Source organism: Anopheles gambiae, chromosome 2 (assembly GCF_943734735.2).
Source record: "Anopheles gambiae chromosome 2, idAnoGambNW_F1_1, whole genome shotgun sequence".
In the NCBI taxonomy this organism is placed as follows: Eukaryota; Metazoa; Arthropoda; class Insecta; order Diptera; family Culicidae; genus Anopheles; species Anopheles gambiae.
The window spans coordinates 112,374,384-112,387,492 of NC_064601.1; the positions used below are offsets into that span (position 1 = coordinate 112,374,384).

The 13,109-nt window shown below is 46.7% G+C and overlaps 3 protein-coding genes across 4 annotated transcripts; 1 reads left to right on the forward strand and 2 right to left on the reverse strand.

The window, feature by feature from the left end:
- Positions 1-2,748: 2,748 nt before the first annotated feature.
- On the reverse strand, positions 2,749-6,368 carry LOC1269954 (protein lethal(2)essential for life). Of its 2 annotated transcripts, none has more exons than XM_001687980.2 (4): positions 5,960-6,368; positions 4,728-5,186; positions 3,970-4,069; positions 2,749-3,504 (listed from the first exon to the last, which is right to left on the reverse strand). In XM_001687980.2, the coding sequence occupies exons 2-4, from the start codon at positions 5,101-5,103 to the stop codon at positions 3,474-3,476; spliced, it is 507 nt and encodes a 168-aa protein (XP_001688032.2). In that variant the 5' UTR covers positions 5,104-5,186; positions 5,960-6,368; the 3' UTR covers positions 2,749-3,473. The 2 variants fall into 2 exon arrangements, with proteins under 2 accessions (XP_001688032.2, XP_308608.4); XM_308608.4 differs by having other exon boundaries at positions 3,922-4,069; positions 5,960-6,367.
- Positions 6,369-9,358: 2,990 nt separating this feature from the next.
- LOC1269953 (protein lethal(2)essential for life) lies at positions 9,359-10,438 on the forward strand. The gene is made up of 3 exons (XM_308607.4): positions 9,359-9,567; positions 9,646-9,959; positions 10,089-10,438. The coding sequence occupies exons 1-3, from the start codon at positions 9,461-9,463 to the stop codon at positions 10,286-10,288; spliced, it is 621 nt and encodes a 206-aa protein (XP_308607.4). The 5' UTR covers positions 9,359-9,460; the 3' UTR covers positions 10,289-10,438.
- A 672-nt stretch (positions 10,439-11,110) lies between these two features.
- On the reverse strand, positions 11,111-12,262 carry LOC1269952 (protein lethal(2)essential for life). Its single transcript, XM_001687979.2, has 4 exons — positions 12,078-12,262; positions 11,888-11,988; positions 11,494-11,792; positions 11,111-11,432 (listed from the first exon to the last, which is right to left on the reverse strand). Exons 2-4 carry the CDS (start codon positions 11,986-11,988, stop codon positions 11,254-11,256), a joined length of 579 nt encoding a protein of 192 aa, XP_001688031.1. The 5' UTR covers positions 12,078-12,262; the 3' UTR covers positions 11,111-11,253.
- Positions 12,263-13,109: the final 847 nt, after the last annotated feature.

Below are 13,109 nucleotides of genomic sequence, written 5' to 3' on the forward strand. Positions count from 1 at the left end.
ATCGAAACTACGAGAACGTTCATCAGTCTAACGGTCGTGTGAGCTGTGATTCATCTCACGCGTTCAAATGAATTCGATCGGTTTGCGCCAAACGCAACACTATTTTTAGCGCAGCAGATTCATGTGGCATAATGAAATGCATTTCAAGTAAGGTACGATACAATGTTTTTGTAGTGCAGTTTTACCCTATAGGGGAAAAGGAGGTTTGCATTAAAAAAATGCTAGAACGTTCACGATTGTAACGGTCGAAAGCTCTCTAGGTGAGTCATCTCATCGCCATGAAAGGTAACTGGACGAGCAAATTAATTCTGTTCCTCGCCCACTAAGTATAGCTACAGCCTAAAGGCCGGGCTACATTGATCGTACTCGCAAGCGTAATTTTGATTTTCACTAGCGCATCTGGCGGCAGCTGACCGAAGCATTTTGCCAAACAACTTGAAGTCGCTTCAGAAAATAAGTTATTTTTCCTTGTTTTTTACTTTAACTGGACTGGAAAAGCTATGAAATTGATAGATGAATATGTTGTTCACGTATTTCAGCCATTTTCGCATCAAAAAACGGTGAAAAAACAACTTAAATTTGAGATCCGGCACGACCATTCCCTTGATGACCAAAAAAAACTTCCACCAGCCGCCGCCAGATGCGCTAGTGAAAATCGAAATTAAGGCCGGGCTACATTGATCGTACTCGCAAGCGTAATTTTGATTTTCACTAGCGCATCTGGCGGCGGCTGGTGGAAGCTTTTTTTGGTCATCGAGGGAATGGACCTGCCGGATCTCAAAATTTAGTAGTTTTTCCATCGTTTTCCATTGCAAAAATGGATGCAATGCGTGCAAGACATGTGTATCTACGTTTTACAAAACTTTTCTCCTCCGATTTAAGTAAAAAACATGGAAAATTAACGTATTTTCTGGAGCGGCTCCAAATTGTTTGGCAAAATGCTTCGGTCAGCCGCCGCCAGATGCGCTAGTGAAAATCAAAATTACGCGTGCGAGTACGATCAATGTAGCCCGGCCTTTACACTACGGAGTACGATCAATGTAGCCCGGCCTTAAAGGCCGGGCTACATTGATCGTACTCGCAAGCGTAATTTTGATTTTCACTAGCGCATCTGGCGGCGGCTGGTGGAAGCTTTTTTTTGTCATCGAGGGAATGGACCTGCCGGATCTCAAAATTTAGTAGTTTTTCCATCGTTTTCCATTGCAAAAATGGATGCAATGCGTGCAAGACATGTGTATCTACGTTTTACAAAACTTTTCTCCTCCGATTTAAGTAAAAAACATGGAAAATTAACGTATTTTCTGGAGCGGCTCCAAATTGTTTGGCAAAATGCTTCGGTCAGCCGCCGCCAGATGCGCTAGTGAAAATCAAAATTACGCGTGCGAGTACGATCAATGTAGCCCGGCCTTAAGAAATCCGTTACCGTATTTGAACTGGAATTATTGAACACGTTATTTGGCAGACGTTTTCCATGCAGGGGCACATGGAAATTTCAACAATGATTCACTGTTTTGTCTGCGTAGAGACGAAAGTCAAATGCTTCCAATTTAATTTATAATCTAATTTCTAAACAAAATATGTTCTACTTTGTTGATCACGAAATTTGTGCGAAATTGCATTGAATGCAATATTAATCCTATCCAATGCATCATTTTGTTCCACAAATTGTCCATTCATCGATTTAAATTCGACCAATAACCGATCAATTTGTCCATCATGAGTGACATTGCAATTTGCCTACGGTAACCCGGTAATCCTACAGGCGCGTGAAATAAACTCCCCGGAAGCGTGAAAGTAACTTTTCCATCCCGAACGAAAGCCCCACCTAACCATTCCCCGCCAAAATAAAAGCTCGTACCAATATTTCTAACAACATGTTTGTTCCATTTTTATGACACATCCGGGCAAAAGCTGCACCCAATATGTAGGACACGTTGCAACGAGGCAAAGAAAATCGGCCTCGAGCAGCGCAGTGTTACGATTGCGGGAGGAGAAAGTTGCACCAGCACGGAGAGCTCGGGCGAAGACGAATGAAGGATCCAAAGTTGGCTGCAACAGTCTTTTTGATTGATTTCCCAAGGACGCCTAGCCGTGTCTCGCTATGGGAGAGAGCGCCAGGGAAAAACTTTTTCCTGCCCCAAACCCCTCCTTTTACACCGGAAAAAGGGATGGAGCTCGAAGGGAGAAAGTTTGTTTGTGGCTGTTACGGCTGTATGTTCAGTCCGCGTCGTGTCAGACTTGGCACTAGACATGGCAATAACCTCGGCAATATAATGTGAAGCGCGTTGGCTGTGGGGAAGACACGCCGCGTTTGCTGTGCTGCCAGCGATTCACCCTCGACCGGTCGTCTGTCAGCTGATGAGCTGTCGTGTGGCCGACAGGGTTTATGGGGAGTTTATGCGATGCAGTAAACGGCCCCGGCATTGCTGTAATGGGAATGGGAGGATGAGGAAGTTGCAAAAAAAGCAGGCACAATTGTGCCACATTTGGCTTGACCGTATTCCGAAGCGTTTCGGTATCGTTTTCTCTCCTTAGCTTTATTGAAAATATGGTTTAAAAATTGAAATGAGCTTCACTAAACCGTGTACTGCACGCGATAGTTGCCGCACCTGTTTCACATTAATCTGTCAATCGTTATGCAGTCTACACTACACCCACCGTTATCCACAAATCGATCTATCGATCCGATCATATCCAAGGCATCGTCGTTTCGGAGGCAATCAAAAGTAGACAACAAAATCAACCATCTTACAGGTGCGTTCGACATTAGATTCAATACGATTTTTATTATTGGAATTAGTTTACTCTGTGAACGTTGTTGTTATTCGCCAGAAAGAAAAAAAAACAACCGAACTAGATTATAGTCTATGCCAGCTCCTTGTGTAAACGGAATGACGAGAAAGCCGTCGTCTCACGTCAAACAATGTTACGCACACAATCGGGTGTAATGTTAGAGATGGAAAGGGTAGAAAAGAGGGAACTACTACTCGTTCCGGGCTTCTAACAATGAACAACAACGATAACACTGTTTGCTAATGAATCACATCTTTAGTTGGTACGCGTGGCTTACGGTAGTAATCGGGTTAGTGCTGCTTTCTTTTGCTTTTCGAGTATTAGCATTTTGGATATGTATGTGAGCGTGTGTGTGACATTTAACGCATGTTTCCTAGGTAGTAAAGCTGCTTAAAAGATGTAAACGGTGCTCAATAATGGTTCTAATCGAGCTACTCTTTCAAAACTAGCTTTACGCCCAAATTTAGACAGCAAACGCCTAAAAGTATGCAATTCACCATTCCACCATTTACATCTTTTCTGCAGCTTGCTCCAACCGTGGGGACTTAAATCACAAGAAAATAAGTACGACGTGCAGCACAACATTCGCAGGGTGTTGGAAAGAATTGCCGTGCATTACATTCTAAGCCACGTATCGTTCCGAAGGGAATACGATGTGTGTGTCTGTTCGATCGGTTCGTTTACTTGTAGTACGTCAAACAGCGTCGCGAACTGAGAAGGTATAAAGAAGCAAAGAAGAAGAAAAAAGAAACAGAAAAAAAGGATACACAAAACCACCGGAAGCAGTTGAGAGCAGTGAACCGGAACAGAAAAGAGAACGAAACGAAAAAAAAAATAAAAGAAAAAGAAGAAAACGAAAAGCGATCAACAATCGAGTGGGAAAAATCACGAAATTCACGAACGCAGCCGGCTCGAAACGGTGGTGGAAAGGAAGCGTTTGACGTTGGCAGTATGGGTGTTTAGGGCCGGCAGCACACCAGCACCAGCAGAAAGATAGATCGAGAGAGAGAGTCAAAAGCGAAAGTGAAGTGTGACTGTGCTGGGTGTGCTTTCGGCAGCGTCCATTCCACCTTCCACCGAAAGACCGGTTCGTGTGTGGGTTGGTGCGCGTCGGGTGGTGCAATTTACTTCTTGTCCTCGATGGCCGGTTTACCGGTGTGCCAGATCGGGACGTACTTTTCGACTTTCGGTGCCGGCAGACCAATCCGGGGCGCCGTGACGGTCAGCACGCCGTCGGACGAGAGCGACGAGACGATCAGGTTAGCGTCGTATCCAACTGTGGAAAGTAGCAAAAGGAAAAAAAAGCAAAATAGAAGAGCAGATTAGCGAAACGCTTGCATGTGTTGAGGGGTTTTGTCATGCTAATTGCATACATCTAGGCGTTTATGACAGCAAACGAAGACTGAGTTATCGTGTGGTGAAAAACAAATAAGGACATGTTATGTATTGAATTAATTTTGTTCGAAGGTTGTATCGGTTTTGGCCCTCCTCTCTTACTGTCGCTGTAATCGATGACTTACCAAATGAATCGTGCATGCAGGCTATTTGTGCTTTCGATCAAACCCCAATCTGTGTCTTCCCTGTGGTTGTTCCAAAATTAACCACCAGCGTGGCCACAAATGGGACACAAAAAAGCTCGCGTGTGACTAATTCAAGAGCAGCAAAGTGCAATTGTGCAATCAGTGCCAGAGGTGCGCCAGACAGCATCGATGAGTCATGCGGATCATGCTATCATCCCGCATCATCCCAATGTACTAGAAATATCCTCTGGTGATCCAACCGATTGGTGTGCAATGAAGATGATGTGCAAAGGGCTACGATAAAAGGAAAACAAGAGGAGATTGTGCCAGAAACGAAACGAAACGAAACGAAAAAATGAAGGAACAATGGTATGACGTGCCCAAATGATCGTTAAAAGGGTATCGGCTACTTACTCGGCACCAGATAGCGACGGGAGAACTGGCGCGCCACGTAGCCCTGCTCGTCCCGCTTCTCCTCGTGCTTGCCCTCGATCGTGACGTACTTGTCCGTGCGCCTGACCGTGACCTCGTGCGGCAGGAACTGGTGCACGTCGAGCTCGATCTGGAAGCGATCCCGGTCCGTGTCCACCTTCGCGCCGACGTCCCGCAGGCTGAAGTAGCGCCAGGGCCGGTACAGGCTGGACCAGCGCAGCGGCGCTAGCGGCGCCCCCCGCCAGTAGTCGTCCGTGCAGAGCACCTCCTGCGTGATCGACTTCTCGAGGACGCGCGTGTACAGCGGCAGGTCCCAGTCATCCCACCACGTGCGGTACTGTACCGGTACGAGCGACATCGTCGAGCTTTCAAAGGTCGAGGTTTTTAAGGTATGCGAAGACGAGAATTTGCGCCTAAGAATGTCCCACAACTGGTGAGGGGCTGTAATCAGAAACGGAAAGGCAGAAACAAAACGGACCTTCAGAGGTGATAAAAGAAGTCAAGCAGTCAAGGTTGGGCGCATCGTTGGGTGGAAGAAGGCACATTTTTGCACAGCAGCAGCTCTCGCACCGCTGGTTATGCTGGGTCGTCGAGCAAACTATTCGTAACACTGATAGTGCAATTTATCGATTTAACACTGTCACGGGTGGATTAGGCCCGATTATAAATAGCGGCCAAAGCGTAGAAGGTAAAGAAGAAAAAAAAGGTCAGCATAGTGGAAGGCACCTTTGGGTTTGGTCCTCTTTTTTTTCCTCCTCCATTTGGGTTGCTTTTGTTGTTTGTCAGCCTTTTCATATTTCGCGACATGTGCCCTTCGGTTCGCACACATTTTGGGGGTTAATAAAACCTCCCTTTTCGAATGACGGACGGTTTTGGGGAAGGTTAGAATATTCGCGAGAACTTGGACTTGGACTTGGACTGTTTGGAGTTGGAGAGGTAGGCACTGTTAATTAAACACGACTTCCTGTGCTCCGTTCAAGATCAAGCGTCAAGACCTCAACTTTGAAATTAACACCAAAGGAGTGAAGGATGCTTTGGCACTCTGGCTGGAATAAACTGCGTTGTTCTTCCACTAGCATCAGTTGAATCGCTTCCAATGCATCTGCTATTAATTCACTGCACTTGTGGCTACAATCAGATTTGGAGCTATTCCAACGAATCTTGATGTTTTCCAAAGACGCAGTTTGTCTTGGAAGCGCAGTCACACGACCTACCTTCAACACCGATGGAAACCAATTCCAACCGAAACCTTCCTCTAAGCACAGACCAATCCGAACGGTTAGACGTACCTAGCGATACTGATGCCCGTTGCAGGCGTTCCTTTTCTAATCACTTTCACCCGGTCCTTCGCGACGACCTTCGGCTGGCTGGCGTATGATCCCAGACTTTTGGCAGCGAAGCAAACCGAAAGTGGAAGTGCTGTGTGAGGCGGGAGAGAGGGGTGGACGTTGTTGATCGAATCTCTTTCCGCAGGTCTTTGCACTTCGACGCTCAGGTGAGCTAGCTGACTGTTGACGATGATGATGATGACGATGACGCTGATGTTGCGACGGCACTTTGAGCACTAGATGGGCACTAGGAGGAAAAAAGTTGAACCGCTTCCAACGAGCGCGCCCGCGAGACTATGGCTCGTGGCGGATGGATTTGAATTTTGTTTTGATTTTGCGCCATGCCCTTCCAAACCCACACGCCCAGTGCCGCACCAACCAACCAACCAACCAACCAAAGCCGTTCGCGTAGCAAAGTGCTCGCGTGCTGCAGGGTGTACCCGTACCGGTGGTGAGATGGAGCACCACCACCACCAACCATCCCCAGCTGGTTTATGGTCGGCACACAGCGGCTTGGGAGGGACGGTAGCGGGTTGTTGATATTCATCGTCAAACGGGGTGACTTTTGGCATTGCGCGCGCTCTTTTTTCGCGCGTTTGCGTTACAGCACAGCAGCGGCGGCGTCGGCGGATGGCGGTGCATGGTGGAGCATGTGTATGGTGGAGCATAGAACGCTTGGGAGTATAAAAAAAGATTGCCACTACCAGCGGAGTGTGTGTGTGTGTTCTGGTTAGCACTAGAATAGGATCTCGGGGGGTGAATTGATCGATTTGGGAGGGATTTGGATCATTCGAATATATTGTTTGGATTAATTTACAATGGGCTCGGTAGAATTAATTTAAATCATAATGAGGTTAAGAATATTTGAAATGAAGTCACGTGATGATTGCCACACGTGGTCACATGTGTTCGCTCTTGTTAGTTGAGCTTGATGGCGCCATCTGTGGGCCAGTAGCAGAGGTAGAGTATTTCAAGGCAGTTTCTTCGAAATAAATTAAAATAAATTTATATATTCTTGCACAGACAACATTACAACTATTTCCACTGGCAAGCGACTGGGAATGTGCGACTACCAACCACCGAACCCGCCGTGACACCAGCGGTACCGGAAACAATAGACTCCCGCCGGGGATGCAATGAACCGTGAAGTTGACATTCACACGCGCGTAAAGCAGCGGGCGCAATAAAAAGTGCCGGGAACAGGTCCGGGCGTACGCGTAATTGTGTCGCACTTCCGCAATTGGGAAGGCGGTCGCCCTAGTGCTTTGTATGGTATTGTTATTCGGTGTGCGAGCGCGCGCCTGTGTGTGGGTGGTGGGTTGGGTGGGATGCGTTGTTGTGTTTGCAGCACACCGGGTTGATTAGCTTGCGGACACGTGGTTTTACTTAGTGTCATTCCCTGCCCTAAAACGGGGGCGAATAGAACGGGCGGAGGGCGCTTGTACATAGTGTAATAATTACCATACAAGGGGTTGCGTTTTGCTGCATCCACCAGCGGTCCCAGCGGTCAGCTGTTTGTTTGGTGCGGGGTGATGCTTTGTGCAGTAGGGTGTGGTACGCGTTTGTGTGCTTGTGCGATTGGAAATCTCAATCAAAAGAAAATCCGTTGCGCGGAGGATTGTTCGCGCAGATGATTGAGCTTTAATCTGGACCGGAATCGGGTGGTGGAGCTGAGTGGGTGAGTGGGTTGATGTGCTTGGAATGTATGGTGGAATTTACTACAATGCTCCCGGTCTTTAGTGCGTTACTATGAAATGTATCAATTGATCGGTTCCGGTTACAATATGCTACACATGTGCTGATGGGTTTATGTGGTACATATGGTTGGAATTTAGCAAGACTACATTGGCCTTTGATATCCCACAGTCTCTCACATTATAGAATAATTCGTACAGTTACTGCAGAATAACTGAGCCTTTTCTAAACAACTAATCTTATTCCAATCGAACCTACCTTACACTGAACAAATAATCCTTTTATGCGAAGAAAGCTTTTTTGAGCGCTAGGCTCATCCAAAAGGCATTAAAAATCAACTTGAGGAAGAACTACCTTACCCGCTGATTGTTTGAAAAGAGTATCCATTGAAGAAGAATTGTTTGATGGAGGATACCTTAGGCGACGTAACTAAATGACGAAACCATTTAGAGTTGAACCACTGAAGTCTTCTTCAACTTCTGATGTGATCTCCATCGATCGATCGATATTGCAATGATGGATTTGTGAATCCATCGAGGTTTTGAATTTGATCCAATTGATATTAACAGCAAGATCTCTTCCTTGTTTATAACTGTCTGTTCATCACCAATATGCAAACATGAGTTCTCATCAGACACTATAAAAAGCTTGGCAACATCATCAGCAAGCCATCGGACAATGTTATCTGTTTGTCGTCCGATAACTTCTAAACTTTCGTTCAAATGTACCGTACGCTTCTTTCAATTCAAATTAACAACACAAAACGGGTAAAATGAGCTGCGCAAACACAGACCCCCAGATGGGCAACAGTGAGTCCATCTGATGCCATTTATGTCTCGCGCGCTTGGTAAATAGAACTGTCCAGTGACTGAGGACTGAGAAACATTGAGAGGGTAGCAGGTAAACAACTACTTATCGTCACTGGAACCCGTTTTTCTGGAACATCGGTTTTACAATATTTTTTTACATATTTCAGACAAGTTGAAGATCTTTTGATGGTTACAATAATTGATTTCGTTCTTTCATGTTTTCGATTGAACCAAGGGCAGCGAACAATTAATTAATTTCCAGTTTAATTGACACTCACTCACATCAAACGCAGCGATCGATCGAGTACATCAGCCCACACGCGCTCAGTTCGATGTTGCCTATCGTTGTTTAATCATTAATTTAAATTTACCAGATGATCTAGCAGAAGCGAAATGTAAGAGAACGTGTCCCATCCACCTTCTCCGATCTTTCGTTTGCTCACCCCACCCCAGCAGCTGATCGACGACGGGGAGGTAAACAAACCGGCACAACGACGACACATAATAATTGCTCTTTACACACCACAAGCTCTTAACCCTTGAAGGATGAAGACATTGTGAGTATTTTGAGTGATGCCCCTTTAAATTGGATGCGAATTTTGCACGGTTGGTCGAAGGGTTACTTCCCTCTGGTGATATGATTTCTCTCACACAGTCTTGTGGCGAAACATTAGAATTCTCTCGTTATTTGCAATTTGGCCGTACCGTACTCTACTGCTTTTACGAGAGGCAAGAAGCTTCAAGAAGAGGCTGATGTTGGGTGCTAAGTGACGGATGTCATATAAATATCACAGTAGGAAGATGAAACCAGGCTCAGTCGGCTTTTTATACGCGCTTCGGGTAGTGTGCTTTTGTGCAAAGTCAGTGAGAGTCAGTGAGTGAAATGTCTTCCGTTCCGATGTACTTCCGCGATTGGTGGGATGACGATCTGTTTGAAAATCCGCGTCGAACGTCTCGATTGTTTGATCAACAGTTCGGTACCGGGATATTGTATGTGTTAAAGAATTAACTCGAGAAATCTTCTTAGTGTGAATGTTATTTTGTGGACACTTTCTCTCTGCTCTTTAGCTCGGAAGATCTGCAAAAGATGGCCTCAAGCTTTCATTCGTCCTGCAATTTGCGCTCCTCGCGACTCGGAAGCTTTCGCCGCCCCTGGAGCGAGTTCGGGGCGCACAAGTTTAGCAACAGTTTGATCGGCAACAGTGGCCCCCTTCCCCTCACCGACCGGCTGCAGATCAATCTGGACGTGCAACAATTCACACCGCATGAGATCACCGTTAAAACGGTCAACAATTCGATCGTGGTGGAGGGCAAGCACGAGGAGAAGCAGGACGAGCATGGGTTCATCGCGCGTCACTTTGTTCGCCGCTACGTACTGCCGGGTGAGTGTTTAGATTTTCATGCTGAAACAACACTTCAGAAGTGTGGACAAATAAGCCATTGCGTAGACAGGCTGAACGAATGGGCTTTATTGAGTATTTGTTTCTCACTCTGTTGCTTCCCATTGCCAGACGATCACGATCCCAAAGACGTCATCTCGAGCCTCTCGTCCGACGGTGTGCTGACGATCGTGGCACCGAAGAAGGTCCCCCAGCCGGCACCGGAAGCCGTGTACGAACGAACCGTCCCGATACAGCGCATCGAGGAGCGCACGGTGGAAAGTGTACGGACCACCTCGGAAAGTGTAACCAGCGAGAGTAATGGCAAATGAGCGGACAGATGCAAATGGATAAACGGGCCACGGGCTACGATGAACCAAAGTGATTAGCGAAGTATTATTTGTGGTGGTGAGAGTGCGGTGAGAGTGTTCGTGCAATTGAGGCGAAATAAAGTGAAGAATATATTGTTGAGCATTATCAAACGATTGGGTTTGGAACTGGCGGTGATGATTAGGGAGAAGAACTGATAGTTCAAGAAAGCTTCCTAGGTTGTCTTCATGGTTGAACATCACTACAACGTGAATTACGACACATTGGAAACGGAGCTCTGGCATTGGATATTGATCGTCAGAAAGTTTCCTGAGTTCTCAAGCTCAATTTAAATGTTAAAGTTGCCAGCCTGCTCCGAATATCCAACATGTAACTGTCTATTCCAACTTATCTTAAAGACTTTTTAAGCTCAATCCTCCAAATCTATTCTACTTGAGCTAATGCCATACCATATCAACATATTGGCCATACCTGTTCATCCATATCCTTCAATTCAAATATTACAAACTGAAGAACTCGCGGTCTATGCAGCTCTCTATCCCTTGTTGAGCTGCTCAGGAGATTAGACGTCGTTGGTCGACTGTGAGCAAAGACTTCGTCTGTGAACAATAACTATCCAGACCTCTGGCTGCAACTTCCTATCGATGTAGGTCCTATCGATCTCCAAAAGATTTTGCATCTCTTGTTGAACAAGAATGCCATGAAATATCTTCTTGGTAGGCCTTAGGCAATTTTCAGTTTCTCAAGGAGGCATTGTCATTACTCAAATGTTGTTTGTCTGATGGTGAAGCTGTCATTGATGCAATGAAGAGAACCGATGAGGATCAATATAAAAGAGCTCTTTTTTTATTTATTGTACGATCAGTTCAGGAACCGGTAGACCGGATCGGATCTCCCACACCCTACCCGAGGTGAATACATCGACATTCTAATACTCTTCTTGCAGGTTTGAAATCCTCTCGCACGCCTACTTAGCACCCTCTACGCTCGGCTGTGCCTCCGCCTTGTCCTTGGCCGGCTGGCCCGTCTGCTGGATCGGTACGCTGCGTTCCGGGTTCGGTGCTGGGAGGGACTTTTTCGGTGCGGTCACTGTCAGCACACCGTCGGAGGAGAGGGTCGAGACGACATCGTTCGGATCGTGGCCGTCTAGAAATGCGAGAGGAAAAAATGGTTAATTTTGTCCAATGGTTTGACTTGCCAATCTTACTTGGTAGCATGTAGCGGCGTGTAAAGTGTCGCGAAACGTATCCATGCTCGTCCTGCTTCTCCTCGTGCTTGCCCTCCACCACTACGCATCGGTCGGTCGTTTTGACGGTGATCTCCTCCGGCGTGAACTGCTGCACATCGAGGATGATCTGGAACCGGTCCTTGTCGAGGTTGAGCGTCGAGCCGGAATCTTGCCGCGTGAGGGCAGTGTTGCGCCACGGACGGTAGTAGCCACCGCGCAGCAGCGATGGTGAGGAGAGCGGGGCACGGGCCGGGAAGGAGGAGAACAGATCATCCGCACTGATGGGTGGGAGAAGGAAACAGCACATTAATTCACAGTTAAATTCACATCGATGTTGGGGGGATATCCGGGCCTTTGCACAACTACTACTAACCGCAGACCGGTGCCAAAGTGCTGATCGAGCAGCCGGGAGGAACGGAGCGGAGTGTCGAAATCCTCCCACCAGTCACGGAACAGCATCGGCACGACAGACATCTTGGAAAGCACACAGCAAAAACAAATTAAGATCACAATAAAGAAAACGTCCAAATAATGGCACAAAATTCACTTCACTCCACACGAACCTTTCTCGTTTGAATTTAGCTTTTCACGAATCTCTTACACTTGCACACGAATTTTTTCCCACCGCAGGTGCCGCACTGACTGACGACCTGCGTGCACCGATTTTCCTCTTTTATAGGTCGGTCTCTCACTATTTTTGGAAACGTTGTTTTTCACTCCGAATGGTGGTGAGAAAAAAAGTTGGTACAATTCGTTCCTCCAAGGCGGCACAAATTTTCCATTGACAGGAAAATAGCTATTTAGAATGGATGGGAGCGAGAGAGTAAGATGAAAAAGCGGGGAGAGAGAGAAAAAGAGCGAAAATAGTAGGAAAATTGGGCGAGAGAAAAGCGCCTCAATCCAGCTTGTTTTGTTTACGTTACAATGAGGTGAAAATTCTCCCAATTAAATACTCTCTTAAAACATTTAACGGAAAAGTAGCGAGAGAGTGATGAGAGTCATAGAGCACCCAAAGGGAGCGTACGTATTTTCTCAGCCTACTTTTTCTATGTGTGTTTGTTGCGGCACGGCTTTCCACGATCATACGGGAAGCACACCGATGGATGGAACGATCGTTCCTGTGCGGAACGATGGGCTGGGTGGGTGTCGATCACCTGCCGGACGGTAGGCGCGGCATCTGAAGTGGCGTCCGAAAATAGCTTTCACACCGAGAATGGACCAGGAAACCACCACCGGGTCCGCTTGGTTGGCTTGGCCGTACCGTGAGAAGGTAAATTATCAAAATGTTTGGTACGGTGCAGCGGAGGAAAGGTTGTAGAACGCCACGGATGATGGGGGCGAGGGATGCGTTGGCCGGCCGAAAATAGCTCACCATCAACGCGTTCTGTTTTTGTTACATTTCGTTTCGTTCGTGCTCACCACACCTTACCCACCCGGGATTGAAATATTGTTTATAATTCGCATGCTTAAGCGTTGCATTATGATGGCTTTGTCATCGGGTTTAATTTCGGACGTGAATCCGCCCTGTACATACGCAATCGTACGGGGCGTTGCGTGGTGTGCTTAATTAAGTGCAGCAGTTTAGCTACGGTTGA

Bases quoted from the DNA above. Each gene is read 5' to 3' on its own strand.
- LOC1269952 (XM_001687979.2), bottom strand. From the start codon at position 11,988: ATGTCTGTCGTGCCGATGCTGTTCCGTGACTGGTGGGAGGATTTCGAC. The intron at 11,793-11,887 runs GTTAGTAGTAGT...CCCACCCATCAG, and splicing joins CACTTTGGCACCGGTCTGCG to TGCGGATGATCTGTTCTCCT. The intron at 11,433-11,493 runs GTAAGATTGGCA...TCGCATTTCTAG, and splicing joins ACGCCGCTACATGCTACCAA to ACGGCCACGATCCGAACGAT.
- LOC1269954 (XM_308608.4), bottom strand. From the start codon at position 5,103: ATGTCGCTCGTACCGGTACAGTACCGCACGTGGTGGGATGACTGGGAC. The intron at 4,070-4,727 runs GTAAGTAGCCGA...TACTTTCCACAG, and splicing joins CCGTCGCTATCTGGTGCCGA to TTGGATACGACGCTAACCTG. The intron at 3,505-3,921 runs GTAAATTGCACC...ATACCTTCTCAG, and splicing joins CCGGCCATCGAGGACAAGAA to TTCGCGACGCTGTTTGACGT.
- LOC1269953 (XM_308607.4), top strand. From the start codon at position 9,461: ATGTCTTCCGTTCCGATGTACTTCCGCGATTGGTGGGATGACGATCTG. The intron at 9,568-9,645 runs GTATGTGTTAAA...TCTGCTCTTTAG, and splicing joins CAGTTCGGTACCGGGATATT to CTCGGAAGATCTGCAAAAGA. The intron at 9,960-10,088 runs GTGAGTGTTTAG...TCCCATTGCCAG, and splicing joins TCGCCGCTACGTACTGCCGG to ACGATCACGATCCCAAAGAC.